Below are 17617 nucleotides of genomic sequence, written 5' to 3' on the forward strand. Positions count from 1 at the left end.
AGAGTCCCGCTCCTTGAAAGCGGCAGCTCTACCCTTTAGCTCAGTGCGGGGTACAGGATGGTAATGAAGGACATCCTCTCACCTTCAACTGCGTTTATTTTCTACAAACTTAACATGTGTAAATATTTGTATGAACATAAGATTCAACAACTGAGACAAACTGAACAAGTTCCACAGACATTTGACTAACAGAAATGGAATAATGTGTCCCTGAACAAAGGGGGGGTAAAAATCAAAAGTAACAGTCAGTATCTGGTGTGGCCACCAGCTGCATTAAGGACTGCTGTGCATCTCCTCCTCATGGACTGCACCAGATTTGTCAGTTCTTGTTGTGAGATGTTACCCCCCTTTCCCACCAAGGCACCCGCAAGTTCCTGGACATTTCTGGGGGGAATGGCACTAGCCTCCGATCCAACAGTTCCCAGATGTGCTCAATGGCCATGGCAGAACACTGACATTCCTGTCTTGCAGGAAATCACGCACTGAACGAGCATTTGCTGGGGGGTTATGTCAGGATGAGCCTGCAGGAAGGGTACCACATGAGAGAAGAGGATGCCTTCCCTGTAATGCACAGCGTTGAGATTGCCTGCCTGCAATGACAACAAGCTCAGTTCAATGATGCTGTGAAACACCGCCCCAGACCATGACGGACCCTCCACCTCCAAATCGATCCTGCTCCAGAGTAGAGACCTCGGTGTAACGCTCATTCCTTCGACGATAAACGCAAATCCGACCATCACCCCTGGTGAGACAAAACCCTGACTCGTCAGTGAAGAGCACTTCTGCTTCACTAGCAAGAAGGCTCTGTGTTCTGGCGGTGATAACGTTAGCTAGATCTATTTAGCTATCTATGCGTCTGTCTATATCGATCTCTCTCTCTCGATCTATATATCTATATGTGTCTGTCTATTAATTAGCAATTTTGCCGTGCTGAAATGATCTAGTTGACCACACACGGCTATTGCTTTAGCTACAATTATTATAACGAATGGATTACTGTACGTTTCAGTAAGCAACCATTTGATACATGCCTTCAATTGCATTAGCTTATTATAGAATTTTTTTTGTCATTCAGTAATATTTATTCCCACAGTAATTCTTTAGGATCCATCAAATGTTCGATAAGAAAACGTGCATGCATAGTGGTGGGCGTTGTGAAGAGATGTGCAAAGTGACATCAAAGTTTAGTACTTCCACAAGGATGGCAACAGCTTAGTAACGGGCGCTGCCTAGCAACCATCATTACAAAGCATCAAATCTCATGAACGCGAAATGCTTACGCCGGACTTAGCTACGAGTAGACTTATTTTGTTTGGTGCAACAGGTGTAAATTCTGATCAAAAAGTTGGATGTAACTATGTCTGACCTCGCATTTAAAACCAACTTTCTTTTGTTGTTGACCAAACTAGACTGCTCCCTGTAGTTACTTTCTGGATTAATATCAATAATCAAAATATCAAACCACTTTATTCATGAGGAATTTATTGTTTTGGGCAATTAATACCAAGAGCTATATAACAAGAGAACCTTTGTAGAATTGACCTAATCAAAAAAGGTATAACCGAAATAAAACTAAAATCTGGGAAATTAAACTGAAAACAATACAAAAACAAATATCCAGCCCTTCACAGTAGGCCACAATAATAATTAAAAAAAATCCATGAGCGTCTCCTTGCTTTGTCGGTGTCCCCAAACAGGAGCATTAATAATATTAATATCAACATTGAAAAAAAAAAAAAAACTGGTTAAAAAGAGGCCAGCATCACCTACAGTGGTGCGTGGCAGCCTTGTCTGTGTATGTGTGTGAGGGAGAGAGAGAGAAACACCAGAGGTTGTGGTCGTAGTAGTAGAGATCTTTCAGAAAGGTCAGAACGTCTTATGCAGATAAGTCGCTGTTGTCAAAGCGCTCCTGGTCGTACACCTCGGCAATGACCTTGCGACCTCCAAACCAGCGATTATTGAGTGCCTGGATGGCCTTGTTCATCTCTGCCGCCATGGAGAACTCCACAAAGATCTTGACAATTACCTCCGCATCATCCTCCTCGCCCTGCTTTTCCTGGTAGATGATGACACGGTTGACCGCGCCAAACTTGCCGCACTCCTCAGTCACCTCACCCTCCAGGTCATCGTCGATGTCCTCTGGTCCTACCATGTTTCGCAGCACCATCACCGTCGACTGGGCACAGTGGAAGAAAAGCATTATTATTGTACAATGCATTACTAAAACATAAATATATGTGTGCTATCAGTTACTTTCTTGATCAGAGAAAACACTGACGGTACAGTTAGTTACCCACACGTTGCGACTATTAATGTTGTGGAAACTTTTCAGAGAATGCAACTGTAGCCCTTGTGGCTGAACTGCGCAATTACAACCCCAACCAGGGCTCCAGACTGGGACCACTTAGTAACATTTTGCGACCCTTTTACTTGGCTGCACATTTTACTTGATCACCTTTGGGAGGCTAAAACCGTGACTTGGTGAAATAGTAAAGTGCATTATCCTCATGTAGGGCTGACCCCATTTAGTAGACTGGGCAAATATTTTGCCGAGAGGCTTTTGGTCGACCAAGATTTTAGGGGGTTGAGCAGTTGCAAATATAAACAGTACCAGAAAAAAGTTTGGACGCGCCTACTCATTCCAGGGTTTTTCTAAATGTTTTACTATTTTCTACATTGTAGAATAATAATGAAGACATCAACACTATGAAATAACACATATGGAATCATGTAGTAAACAAAAATATATAAAATATATTTCAGATTCTTTAAAGTAGCCACCCTTTTCCCGAATGACAGCTTTGCACACTCTTGGCAATCAGCCAAGGTAGTCACCTGGAATACAATTCAATGAACAGGTGTGCCTTCTTAAAAGTTAATTTGTCAAATTTCTTTCCTTCATAATGCGTTTCAGCCAATCATTTGTGTTGTGACAAGGTAGGGGTGGTATACAGAAGATAGCCCTACTTAGTAAAAGACCAAGTCCAAATTATGGCAAGAACAGCTCAAATCAGCAAAGAGAAATGACAGTCCATCATTACTTTAAGACATGAAGGTCAGTCAATGTGGAACATTTCAAGAACTTTGAAAGTTTCTTCAAGTGCAGTCGCAAAAACCATCAAGTGCTATGATGAAACTGGCTCTCACGAGAACCGCCACAGGAAACGAAGACCCAGAGTTACCTTTGCTGCAGAGGATAAGTACATTACAGTTAACTGCACCTCAGATTGCAGCCCAAATAAATGCTTCAGAGTTAAAGTAACAGACACATCTCAACATCAACAGTTCAGAGGAGACTGCGTGAATCAGGCCTTCATGGTTGATTGCTGCAAAGAAACCACTACTAAAGGACACCAATAAAAATAAGAGACTTGCTTGGGCCAAGAAACACAAGCAATGGACATTAGACCGGTGGAAATCTGTCCTTTGGTCTGGAGTCCAAATTTTAGATTTTTGGTTCCAACCTCCTTGTCTTTGTGAGACGCAGAGTAGGTGAACGGATGATCTCCGCATGTGTGGTTCCCACTGTGAAGCATGGAGGAGGAGGTGTGATGGTGCTTTGTTGGTGACATTGTCTGTGATTTATTTAGAATTCAAGGCACACTTAACCAGCATGGCTACCACAGCATTCTGCAGCGATACACCATCCCATCTGGTTTTCACTTAGTGGGACTATCATTTATTTTTCAACAGGACAATGAACCAACACACCTCCAGGCTGTGTAAGGGCTATTTGGCCAAGAAGGAGAGTGATGGAGTGCTGCATCAGATGACCTGGCCTCCACAATCACCCAACCTCAACCCAATTGGGATGATTTGGACCGCAGAGTGAAGGAAAAGCAGCCAACAAGTGCTCAGCAAATGTGGGAACTCCAAGACCGTTGGAAAAGCATTCCAGATGATGCTGGTTGAGAGAATGCCAAGAGTGTGCAAAGCTGTCATCAAGGCAAAGGGTGGCTACTCTGAAGAACCTAAAATATATTTTTATGTTTTACACTTCTTGGGTAACATATTTGTTATTTCTTTGTGTTGATGTCTTCACTATTATTCGACAATGTAGAAAATAGTAAAAATAAAGAAAAACCCTTGAATGAGTAAGTGTGTCCAAACAAGACACCTGTCTAAATCATGTCTGTCTCAGTGGACTAATCCATTGTGCAGGCCACCGGGATGGCACACCAGCATCACCAGTAGTACATTTGACTTTAATTCCGATAATGTCTAATCTACAATGTTTGTTTGGTTACGGTAATTTCTGTTAATGCATTCAATATATTATTATTAGTCTTTTACCGTTCTCATTGTCGGAGTGGACACGTTGTTTGCGGACCGCACAACCTAGGCTACACTTGTGAGGAACAAGTTTTGTCAATTTATTCATTGTCTTTTGTTTGTAGCTCTCCTGTCAATGTTGAGTTAGGATGCGCATCTGACTATGCACAGAAGTAGGCCTAGGCTACCTGGCCTGCGTGCAAATGTAGGCCTATAAATGTGCCAATTTGGAGATCTGATAATATTTCTGAACTCACCACCACTGTTCGGTCTTAGCTCACCACCACAGTGGAGTATTTAGTCTTAGCTCACCACCACTGTGGAGTATTCAGTCCTAGCTCACCACCCCTGTGGAGTATTCAGTCTTAGCTCACCACCACTGTGGAGTATTCAGTCTTAGCTCACCACCACTGTGGAGCTTCTCAAAGTAATTTTTTCTTCACCTCAAACAGCAAATAAATTGAGAATGACAACAGTTCCTTAACGTAGCCTATTTCAAAAATATTTCCAGCTCTCTTTTGATAATTACTCGGCGTGAAAGGAGAAAAAATGTAATGCTCTGATCCGGTGGAAACGTCATAAAATAGGACTACTTCTTATCCCTTGTGCAAATAGCCTATAGCTGTGTCTGTCTGTCCGGAGCTCACTGGCATAGGAAACTGAGGGCCCAGAATATTTTTGAAAATGTTGCAAGTTTGATAGTGCTAGCTTCAGGCTGGACCCAAGTTAACAGTTGATATAATGTTTCATGTTCCTTGCAGACAGGCCATGCGTAGCCAATGTAAATTATAGGATATTTATTTTTAACAGGATATTTTCTACCTGCAGGCTGCAATGTTTTTAATTATTGGCTTTATGTAGGTTATGTTTATATTTTACATTCGGAAAGTATTCAGACCTTTACCTTTTCCACATTTTGTTACGTTACAGCCTTATTCTAAAATGTATTAAATAGATTTTTTTCCTCATCAATCTACACACAATACCCCATAATGACAGAGATGTTCGATCGGGTTAAAGTGCGGGCTCTGGCTGGGCCACTCAAGGACATTCAGAGACTTGTCCCTAAGCCACTCCTGCTTGGCTGCCATTTTATTTCAATTAACTGATTTCCTCATATGCACTGTAGCTTAGTAAAATCAATGACATTGTTGCATGTTGTGTTTATATTTTTGGTCAGTATAATTAGCCTATGTGATGTTAGCGCACATAAAGATATAAGCAATTCCATCTCTATTGAAAAAAGAAATACCATAACATTCAGGAGCCCCATTTTAACAGTAAAATATAACAATACCCAAAATTCATGACAATCACTGGATTAGGTTGCACATTAAAATATATTGAATCATGCATTCCTGCTTGGACATGTAAGATGAAACAACTTATTTACTGAATACTAGAGGTCGACCGATTAATCGGCATGGCCAAAGATGTGTATGTCGATTAAGGCACCTCTCTGATTCAGGGGGGTTGGGTTAAATGCGGAAGAGACATTTCAGTTGTACAACTGACTAGGTATCCCCCTTTCCCTCTCAATTCAATTAAACTCAAGGGCTTTATTGGGTGTAGACAAAGATTAGCTCTCCAGTTGGTACCAAAACACTCAAGGGCCATTTTCACTAAAGTGAGGTTACAAATTAATCAACTTTCAAAGCAGAATTACTTTCCCATTGTTCCTCAACTACGATATACCATTTTGTAGCTCTGAGTCTCTACTTTTATCCAAAATAAATTAAACAATTTCAAATTTTGCTATTTAAGATCGAATTGAGCCAGTCGGTCACAAATATGGGCTAGTGCCACAAGAGGAAAAGGTTCGACTGGAGCACTGCTAACTCATCCACTGTGTTCAAGGGGGAAAAAAACAGGAACATTTCAACCCACCTCTTGTTTGCGGAGCAACTTCTGCATGACCATGTGTCTGGCGCTGCTCCCGGAGATGCTCATGTGCTCCTGCTCACTCAGCGGCTCCTGGCCCGTCCCATCCTGCAAGGCCTCCTCCTCCACTTCCTTCTTCTTGGCCTCCTGGGCCGCCACCAGAGAGGTGACCAGCACCGGTGGTAAGGCCAGCACTGGGTTGACCAGGCCCACCTGAGGTAGCACAGGCAAAGCGGGCCGCACTGGGGTTACCCCTGTAAAAGAGAACGGAAGGAGGCAGCACAAAAAGGTCAAACCCCCCCAAGGTTGGACAGCCAACAGAGGAGCCTCCCCAAGCCCTAAGCCAGTGGCCCCTCAGGGGCTTCTCCCAAGATAACTGGCTGGGTTGGCTCCTGTCTAGCAATGTTTAATTGTGACACGACAGCTCCTTGTCAAGTAAAAGGGTGCTATCGAACTGGAGCTAGCAATCATGGTATTGGAATGTTGTGTCCACTAGCAGGCTGTGACTGGACTGACAACGTGTGTTCTGTTGCATAAGGAACATTTCCACGTGATGTTTTGGGGTTGGCAAAAGTTAGATGGCAAAGAATCTCTATAGCAAAGCCTTCCAACCCCCTTCTAAAGCTCTACCATCTATTCCAGGTAAATATGGATTTCCTAGTCCATTAATCTTGGTCAAGTAAGTGTTAAAGCGGCAATCAGCAGTTGAATCAATAAACAAGCGTCCTCCTCTCCCTGATTCGGTAAAATGCTGAGGGAGGGGGCTGGAGAAATGTAACCACTCTCAGATGGATAGGCAGAGCTATGGATGCAAAGACTGACCATCCAGGATATCAAATGTATCATTTTAACCACAGTGACAATTGTTTACATTGACTTTGATTACAAACATTGGAGTAAAACAAGCTTGTATATTTTGGGTTCTGATGGAGTACATCAGTTGAACTAAGCTCAGGAGGCATTTATAAGTTACAGTGCCCTCAGAAAGTATTCATACCCCTTGACTTATTCCACATTTTGTCGTGTTACGGCATGAATTCAAAATGGATTAAATAGATTTTTGTGTCTCACCCATCTACAAACAACATCCCATAATGACAAAGTTCAAATGTTTTTAAGAATTTATTGAAAATGAAATACATACATTCATTTCTAATTTCCATAAGTATTCACAGCCCTGGTTCAATAGTTTGTAGAAGCACCTTTGGCAGTGATTACAGCTGCGAGTCTTTCTGGGTAAGTTTCTAAGAGCTTTGCACACCTAGATTGTGTAGCATTTGCCCATTATTCTTTTCAAAACCATCAATCAAATTGGTTGTTGATCATTGCTAGACAACCATTTTCAGGTCTTGCCATAGATTTTTTCATATAGATTGAAGTCAAAACTGTAACTCGGCCAATAAGGAACATTCACTGTCTTCTTGGTTAGGTTATTTGCATGCTGAAAGGTGAATTCATATCTCGGTGTCTGGTGGAAAGCTGACTGAACCAGGTTTTCCTCTAGGATTTTGCCTGTGCTAAGCTCCATTCCGTATCTTTTTTATTCTGAAAAACTCCCCAGTTCTTAACGATTACAAGCATACCCATAACATGATGCAGCCACCACTATGCTTGAGAATATGGAGAGTGGTACTCAGTAATGTGTTGTATCGGATTTGCCCCAAACATAACTTTGTATCCAGGAAAAAATGTGAATTGCTTTACCACATTTCTTTGCAGTATTATTTTAGTGCCTTGCAAACAGAATGCATTTAAAAAATATATTTTAATATTCTGTGTCACGCCCTGGCCTTAGTATTCTTTATTTTCTTTATGTTTTTTAGTTAGGTCAGGGTGTGACATGGGGAATGTATGTGTTTTGTAGTGTCTATGTCTATGTTCTATGTTGCAGTTGTGCACTTAGTTCTGTTTAGCTTCACGATCGTTTGTTTTGTTCATTTTGTAAGTGGTTGTTTTTCCCTTCATTAAAGAAGATGTATTTTTCACACGCTGCGCCTTGGTCCTCTCTCTCTCACGAAGACGATCGTGACAGAACACCCCATCAACCATGGATCAAGCAGCGTGAGAGAAACCAGGACTCGTGGACATGGGAGGAAATATTGGACGGAAAGGGACCCTGGGCTCAACCAGGAGAATATCGCCGCCCCAAAGCTGAGCTGGAGGCAGCGAAAGCAGAGAGGCGGCGATATGAGGAAGCAGCACGGAAACAAGGCTGGAAGCCCGTAAGTCAAACCCAAAAATTTCTTGGGGGGGGGGGGGGCTCTCGGGTAGTTTAGTTAGGTCAGTCGGGAGACGTGAGCCAACTCCTCCGGTTTACCGTAAGGAGCCGGTGAGGGCGGATTTGGAGGTAAGTGACGCAGAGACAGTAAAAGAGTTAATGGAGAAATTGGAGGAGAGAGTTATGAGGGATGTATTGGTTTGGTGCATGAGGCACGGCATCCGTCCGAACGAACGTGTTGGTGAGTTAATGTCACCGGGAACAGCTCTCCATACTCGTCCTGAGGTGCGTGCTAGCCGTCTGGTGAAGACAGTACCTACAGCACGCACAAAGCCTCCTGTGCGTCTCCAGAGTCCTGTGCGTCCTGTTACTGCTCCCCGCACTAGCCCTGAGATACGTGTTCCCAGCCCAGTACCACCAGTGCTGGCATCACGCATCAAGCCTCCTGTGCGTCTCCAGAGCCCTGTACGCACTGATCATTCTCCCCGCACTCGCCCTGAGGTGCGTGCCCTCAGCCCAGTACCACCAGTCCCGGTACCACGCACCAGTTCTATAGTGCGCCTCGAGAACTCAGTGTGCCCTGTTCCTCCTCCACGCACTCTCCCTGTGGTGCGTGTCTCCAGCCCAGTGCCTCCAGTTCCGGCACCACGCATCAAGCCTCCTGTGCGTCTCCAGAGCCCTGTACGCACTGTTCCTTCTCCCCGTACTCGCCCTGATGTGCGTGCCCTCAGCCCGGTACCACCAGTGCCGGTACCACGCACCAGGCCTATAGTACGCCTTGAGAGTCCAGTGTGCCCTGTTGCTGCTCCCCGCACTAGCCTGAAGGTGCGTGTCTTTAGCCCGGTACCTCCAGTTCCGGTACCACGCACCAGGCCTACAGTGCGTCTCAGCCGGCCAGAGTCTGCCGTCTGCCCAGCGCCTGAACTGCCCGTCTGCCCAGCGGCGCCTGAACTGCCCGTCTGCCCAACGGCGCCTGAACTGCCCGTCTGCCCAACGGCGCCTGAACTGCCCGTCTGCCCAACGCAGTCTGAACTGTCCGTCTGCCAAGCGCCGCATGAACTGCCCGTCTGTACTGAGCCTGCAAAGCCGCCCGTCTGCCATGAGCCTTCAGAGCCGTCCGCCAGACAGGAGCCGCTAGAGCCTTCCGCCAGACAGGAGCCGCTACAGCCTTCCGCCAGACAGGAGCCGCTACAGCCTTCCGCCAGACAGGAGCCGCAAGAGCCTTCCGCCAGACAGGATCAGCCAGAGCCTTCCGCCAGACAGGATCAGCCAGAGCCTTCCGCCAGACAGGATCAGCCAGAGCCTTCCGCCAGACAGGATCAGCCAGAGCCTTCCGCCAGCCAGGATCAGCCAGAGCCTTCCGCCAGACAGGATCAGCCAGAGCCTTCCGCCAGACAGGATCAGCCAGAGCCTTCCGCCAGACAGGATCAGCCAGAGCCGTCAGCGAGCCATGACCAGCCAGAGCCGTCAGCGAGCCATGACCAGCCAGAGCCGTCAGCGAGCCATGACCAGCCAGAGCCGTCAGCGAGCCATGACCAGCCAGAACCGGCATCCAGCCATGACCAGCCAGAGCCGTCATCCAGCATTGAGCCGTCATCCAGCCATGACCAGCCAGAGCCGTCATCCAGCCATGACCAGCCAGAGCCGTCATCCAGCATTGAGCCGTCATCCAGCCAGGATCCGCCAGAGCCAGCCAGCCAGGATCCGCCAGAGCCAGCCAGCCAGGATCCGCCAGAGCCAGCCAGCCAGGATCCGCCAGAGCCAGCCAGCCAGGATCCGCCAGAGCCAGCCAGCCAGGATCCGCCAGAGCCAGCCAGTCCGGAGCTGCCTTCCTTCAGTCCGGAGCTGCCTTCCTTCAGTCCGGAGCTGCCTTCCTTCAGTCCGGAGCTGCCTTCCTTCAGTCCGGAGCTGCCTTCCTTCAGTCCGGAGCTGCCTTCCTTCAGTCCGGAGCTGCCTTCCTTCAGTCCGGAGCTGCCTTCCTTCAGTCCGGAGCTGCCTTCCTTCAGTCCGGAGCTGCCTTCCTTCAGTCCGGAGCTGCCTTCCTTCAGTCCGGAGCTGCCTTCCTTCAGTCCGGAGCTGCTCCTTATCCCGGTGCTGCTCCTTATCCCGGTGATGCCCCTTAGTCCGGTGATGCCCCTTAGTCCGGAGCTGCCCCTTAGTCCGGTGATGCCCCTTAGTCCGGTGATGCCCCTTAGTCCGGTGATGCCCCTTAGTCCGGTGATGCCCCTTATCCCGGTGATGCCCCTTAATTTAGGTGGGTTTATTTGGAGGGTGGTCATTGAGAGGGGGATACGAAAGCGGGTATTGACAATGGTGGAGTGGGTGCCACGTCCCGCACCCGAGCCGCCGCCATGATGGGGCCCACCCCGGACCCTCCCCTTTCTATTTCAGGTTGTGCGGTCGGAGTCCGCACCTTTGGGGGTGGGGGGGGGGTACTGTCACGCCCTGGCCTTAGTATTCTTTGTTTTCTTTGTTTTCTTTATGTTTTTTAGTTAGGTCAGGGTGTGACATGGGGAATGTATGTGTTTTGTAGTGTCTATGTCTATGTTCTATGTTGCAGTTGTGCACTTAGTTCTGTTTAGCTTCACGATCGTTTGTTTTGTTCATTTTGTAAGTGGTTGTTTTTCCCTTCATTAAAGAAGATGTATTTTTCACACGCTGCGCCTTGGTCCTCTCTCTCTCACGAAGACGATCGTGACATTCTGTAAAGGCTTCTTACCTTTCCCTCTGTCATTTAGGTTTGTATTATGGAGTAACTACAATGTTGATCCATCCTAGCACAGCCATTAAACTCTGTTTAAAAGTCAACATTGGCCACATGGTGAAATCCCTGAGTGATTTCCTTCCATTCCGGCAACTGAGTTAGAAAGGACACCTGTATTTTTGTAGAGACTGGTTGTATTGATACACTGTGTGTGGGGTACAGACATGAGGTAGTCATTCAAAAATCATGTGAAACATTATTAGTCCATGCAACTTAAGCAAATGTTTACTCCTGAACTTATTTAGGCTTGCCATAACAAAAGGGTTGAATACTTATTGACTCTTGACATTTAACTTTTCCTTTTTAATCATTTGTAAAAAAAAAAAAAAAAAAATGTATAACATAATTCCACTTTGACATTATGGGATATTGTGTGTAGGGCAGTGGCAAAAAAAACGATATTTAATCCATTTTAAATTCAGGCTGTAACACAGTAAAATCTGGCAAAAGTCAAGGGGTGTGAATGCTTTCTTGATGCAATGTATATTCTTCAAGAATCAATGGGTACATCATTAATTCACAATCCAAAAATGGATGTATCAACTGCAGACTGCCCCTTTAAGGGGAAAGGGAGGAGGGGCATGGGATGCAAACTAAACACTCCTTACAATAGAAAAATGAATCTATTCAAATGAATCCCCCCCACCCTCTAACCACCCTGGTTGTAGCTTCTTAATGGTCATGTTGATGCATACCAAAAGTAAACTCCACAAAACACACAGGATCTGAGACTCACTGGCCAATAGGAATGAGGGGCTATGTTTATGAGGGGAGGGGCTAGAAACAGTCCTCTTCACACTTGGTTGGTCAGTGTGCAGCAAAGGGGAGGGATTAAGTGGCCACTGTCGGTGCGATTGTGGAGTCAAGAGAGGGAGGGGAAGAAAGGAGAGAGAAAAAAGAGAGAGACAAGGAGAGAAGAGACAATAAAAGAGAATCTATTAGTGGAGTGGTCCTCCGACAGGCTATGTACAACTAACACACTGTAGGAGACAACAGCACCCTGAAAAAAGTACAGAGGCAATTCCACTTCAGACAAAAAAATATCTATATGCACCGGTTTAATTCCTCATCTCGTTTTGGTTCCACCATATAACATTATAGGGTGTCACTAAGTTATTTTCAGGACTCCCTGTAACGCTACACCAGCGGTGTCAAACTCACTTTGCCCCAGGGGCCGCATTCGTTCTTCAACGAGGTCCGGAGGGCTGTACTGAAAATTGGTTATACTTCCTTGCCAACAAAGTTAACAAAAAATGGTCCTCTATCCATCATTTTTTACATTTTCTATGCTCCCTGACACTTCTAGCGAGCTGGACAGTCAAGAAACTGTACGAATATGGGTCCATTATTTCTACACAGTTTTGATTTTGGTTTTAGTCATTTTAAAGTATATTGAGTTCGTTTCCCCCGCTTAAAATATATTTTTTCTATACTTTTTAACTCAAACCAACCCGCGGGCTGGATTGGACCCCTCGCTGGCCAGATCTGGCGTGAGGGCCATATGTTTGACACCCCTGCTCTATACAGAACTGTCTCTCTCTTCTTACTGAACTCAAAACAAAGTGAAAGGCATTGAGATGCCAATTGATAGTCATTTTGGAAGAATGGTTAAAACCCTAATAAATACAACCTGTAGTTGTTAATATAGGCAAAACACATTACTTCTCATTGTAATTTGATCCCAAATATGTCAACTGAACAGCCCCTCTATTTGACTTAAAAAGACCGCTACAAAATTGCACGTTTACAGCGTTGTTTTGGGAAATGGCCTCTAAATGACCACATAACACAGCTAACATAAATCTTATAATATATGTTGCATCAGCTTGTCTGTTGCCAGTACTTGTATTTATCCAATTCATTCCCAATGACCCTACAACTGTCCAATTCTGCACTTACCTGGGCATCTGGCCTCTTTTCATACACACCAACTCACTGTCTCACTCTGGATAGCCCATGCAGTGAAAGGCATGCTAATAAATGCACACAGTTCCCTCGCCAGCCAATGAGAGGCACATTGTTCAATGGTGGTGCAAAGAGGGTGTTTAAAAGTAACTTATTTTCTTTCTGATTCAAGGCCAAACAAAAGGCTGAGTGTGAAAGCTGCCATTACCAGCACCTGCTCCTCAACTCAATTTCTTACAGTCCAATCTTCCATCTTCCCATTTCAACTCAGTCCACACAAGCTAGCCTGGTGGAACAAGCCCGATTGCTGCGTTCCTCATTCCATTTCACTTCACATATCAGCCTGGCATTCGTCCTCATTGAAACTGTTTGAGCCTATGTCTGTTATGAGGGAATTATACATAACTAAATTGTCAGTGATTGAATCACCTTTCACCAATCAGAAGGCATACCCGGCATATTCAAAGCACTATATTTGGCCACAGGGTTTTTGACCTAAACCCAGCCACTGTTTCTATTTGGAGCAGCCATTTTCTGGCATATTCCAAACACACATCCGTTGAAGAAAGGCCAGAGTGATAACAGCAGTAAAACAGAATCAGGCTGTTTACAGCAGCGATCAGATTCCTCTACCACCCCCCATGATGTCCTTTCAAATCAGCGAGGTTACCAGGAAGTCAGAGTTCCTCTTTCCACATCCCCTTAATCTTTTGCTAAATCCCAAATGAACCCCCACAGAACTTCTTCATGGCCAGTAAAATGATTCTCTACACAATGACTGCTTGTTTTGCCACATAAACTGAAATTAGGAAAACTATTTGAATTTTGCAAACAGGAAAAGGCGGAGCTATTTCTGCATATTGCACCTTTCATTTGGCTCTATACTCCAGCATTTGGGATTTGAGACCAAATGTATCATATGAGACGACAGTACAGACTGTCAACTTTGATTTGAGGGTATTTTCAGACATACATTACCATTTAGAAATTAATGCACTTAATTTATCTGTAATTTTCATTTGTGTATTAAAGTATTCAAAAGTTTAAAAGTTGGTCTCATATTCATAGCACGTGACTCCACAAACTTGTTGGATGCATTTGCAGTTAATTTTGGTTGTGTTTTGGGAAATTCTTTGTCCATTAGGAACTGAATGGTGAATGGAGCAATTTTCTTTCTAAGTGATATGTTTCTGAACACTTCGAAATTAATCCTGATGCCAAGATTAAGAAAAATCATGAATAAATCCTTATTAATCACCAATACCAATAAGAGGGGCGTCAAACTTTCTCACTCATCATTATTAAAATTGTATTTATGGGCCTCCCGGGTGGCGCAGTGGTCTAAGGCACTGCATCGCAGCGCTAACTGTGCCACCAGAGACTCTGGTTTCGCACCCAGGCTCTGTCGCAGCCGGCCGCGACCGGGAGGTCCGTGGGGCGACGCACAATTAGCCTAGCGTCGTCCGGGTTAGGGAGGGTTTGGCCGGTAGGGATATCCTTGTCTCATCGTGCACCAGCGACTCCTGTGGCGGGCCGGGCGCAGTGCGCGCTAACCAAGGTCGCCAGGTGCACGGTGTTTCCTCCGACACATTGGTGCGGCTGGCTTCTGGGTTGGCTTGGTTGGGTTGTGTTTCGGAGGACGCATGGCTTTCGACCTTCGTCTCTTCCGAGCCCGAGTTGTAGCGATGAGACAAGTATTCACATTACTTAAATAACATATTTTAGTGTTGTATATTTGTTTTTGGTATGATGATGACTATTATTTAATTAATAAAACCCTTATGATGGTAGAGACTGCCTATTACTGCGTATCACTTATTAATAAACTATCCTTTAGTCACATAACTTTACTTTAACCCCTGTAGGTCTAAGCCCTTACAGCTCAATATCTACTAAGCTAACATATGGAATTGTTTTAAGATGGTCATAAAATGGATCATTTACCCACTTGATTTTAAATGAGGCATACACTACCGGTCAAAAGTTTTAGAACACCTACTCATTCAATGGTTTTTCTTTATTTTGACTATTTTCTACATTGTAGAATAATAGTGAAGACATCAAAACTATGAAATAAAACATATGGAATCATGTAGAAACCAAAAAAGTATTAAAAACATCTAAATATATTTTATATGTGAAATTCTTCAAAAAGCCACCCTTTGGCTTGTAGACAGCTTTGCACACTCTTGGCATTCTCTCAACCAGCTTCATGAGGTAGTCACTTGGAACGCATTTCAGTTAACAGGTGTGCCTTCTTAAAAGTTAATTTGTGGAATTTCTTTCCTTCATAATGCGTTTGAGACAATCAGTTGTGTTGTGACAAGGTAGGGGGGGGGGGGGTATACAGAAGATAGCCTTATTTGGTAAAAGACCAAGTCCATATTATGGCAAGAACAGCTCAAATAAGCAAAGACAAACGACAGACCATCATTACTTACATGAAGGTGAGTCTATATGGAAAATTTCAAGAACTTTGAAAGTTTCTTCAAGTGCAGTCGCAAAAACCATCAAGCGCTATGATGAAACTGGCTCTCATGAGGACAGCCACAGGAATGGAAGACCCAGAGTTACCTCTGCTGCAGAGGATAAGTTCATTAGAGTCACCAGCCTTAGAAATTGCAGCCCAAATAAATTAGTTCAAGTAACAGACACATCTCAACATCAACTGTTCAGAGGAGACTGTGTGAATCAGGCCTTCATTGTTGAATTGCTGCAAAGAAAGCACTACTAAAGAGCACCAATAATAAGAAGAGACTTTCTTGGGCCAAGAAACACGAGCAATGGACATTAGACCGGTGGAAATCTGTCGTTTGGTCTGATGAGTCCAAATTTGAGATTTTTGGTTCCAACCGCCGTGCATTGTGAGAACGTGGTGTGGGTGACTGGATGATCTCTGCATGTGTGTTTCCCACCATAAAGCATGGAGGAGGAGGTGTTATGGTGTGGGGATACTTTGCTGATGATTTATTTAGAATTCAAGGCACACTTAACCAGCATGGATACCACAGCATTCTAAAGCATGCTTAGTGGGACTATCATTTGTTTTTCAACAGGCCAATGACCCAACACACCTCCAGACTGTGTAAGGGCTATTTGACCAAGAAGGAGAGTGAAGGAGTGCTGCATCAGATGACCTGGCCTCCACAATCCCCCGACCTCAACCAAATTGAGATGGTTTGGGATGAGTCGGACCGCAGAGTGAAGGAAAAGCAGCCAACAAGTGTTCAGCATATGTGGGAACTCCTTCAAGACTGTTGGAAAAGCGTTCCAGGTGAAGCTGGTTGAGAGAATACCAAGAGTGTGCAAAGCTGTCATCAAGCCAAAGGGTGGCTATTTGAAGACTATATATTATATATTTTGATTTGTTTAACACTACATGATTCCATATGTGCTATTTCTTAGTTTTGATGTCTTCACTATTGTTCTACAATGTAGAAAATGGTTAAAAATAAAGAAAAACCCTTGAATGAGTAGGATGTTCTAAAACCTTTGACTGGTAAATGTGAGCAAACATTGAATTTGGACTTTACCACTGTAGCCCAGAGAAACACATTGAATAACACATTTGTACATGGCAAAACAGACAACTATCAATCAATTAGATGTATTTCGGTTAGAGATACCTAAGCAACTGCTCTCTGTCGCTCTTCCTTTCCATGTCTGTCTGCTGGCCCCCCAAGCAAGCCTGGGCAAAAACCAATGAGAACAGGCAGCTGTAGGTGCAATGGATTCTGGTCATTGTAGTCAATTACCCCGTTTTCCACACCTAACTATGATGAATATTGATTAGCCTGTTGAAAACCACATCTTTCTACAACCTACCACAGTTCATGCTTGATTAAATCGAAGATGCCTAGAAACTGCTTCTCCAATAGAAATCCCCGATCATGCTTGTAGGGGATGTCATGGCAGCGTTGGCTAGCTAAGCTCATGCGCAGAAACACAAGCTCATGTGCAGTCATCGGGTTTAATGGTCATCTACCGCCGAACTGCGCATGTGCAGGCCGTCAAATCAAAGGCACTCCTTCGATATAAACGTGTTCTTGACGAAAATTAAAACGTGTCAGTGTGTCACTTTCACGAGGTTGGCGTAATAACATGCTCAGTTACTTAAGACATTGGCTCGAATCAAGGTTGGGCGTTTACCTTTAGAGAAAATTAACAACAAAGAGTTTTTCTTTTGTCCCATTGACTTCCCAACCCCTAAACCCCTGTCTGGTCTGTCGAGTCTGCGAAGCATTCCCAGAAGTATCGTGATGTTGGGTCTCTGGGTTTAGAAACTTCTCTCTGGAGAAACGGTGTGTTGAGCTCACAGAAGAAAAAAAACGAACTAAATGGAATTCAAATAAGTTAAGTTATTTCAAAATCGTAAATAAACCGAAATTTTGGGCTAATCATTCAGCACGAGTAGATAAATAAAGTGTTTTCATTTCTAAATGGTTAAACAGATACAGTATGGAAATACCCTCAAATAAATAATACATTCTGTACTGTTGCCTCAAACATTTGATCTCAAATCCAAAATGCTGGAGTATAGAGACAAATATTATTTTTTAGCTTTACTGTCCAAATAC

General features: G+C 44.4%; 1 protein-coding gene across 1 annotated transcript in view; it reads right to left on the bottom strand.

Moving 5' to 3' along the window:
* Window positions 1–1465: 1465 nt before the first annotated feature.
* The window catches only part of puf60a (poly-U binding splicing factor a), a 60714-nt gene continuing 44562 nt past the window's right edge, over window positions 1466–17617 (bottom strand). The window contains exons 10-11 of the mRNA XM_055867558.1: window positions 6160–6407; window positions 1466–2176 (exon numbers count right to left, since the gene is read on the bottom strand). Coding sequence (XP_055723533.1) covers window positions 1877–2176; window positions 6160–6407 — 548 coding nt within the window. The 3' untranslated portion in view covers window positions 1466–1876. The remainder of the gene's footprint in view (window positions 2177–6159; window positions 6408–17617) is intronic.

Source organism: Salvelinus fontinalis, chromosome 17, assembly GCF_029448725.1.
Source record: "Salvelinus fontinalis isolate EN_2023a chromosome 17, ASM2944872v1, whole genome shotgun sequence".
Taxonomy (NCBI): domain Eukaryota; kingdom Metazoa; phylum Chordata; class Actinopteri; order Salmoniformes; family Salmonidae; genus Salvelinus; species Salvelinus fontinalis.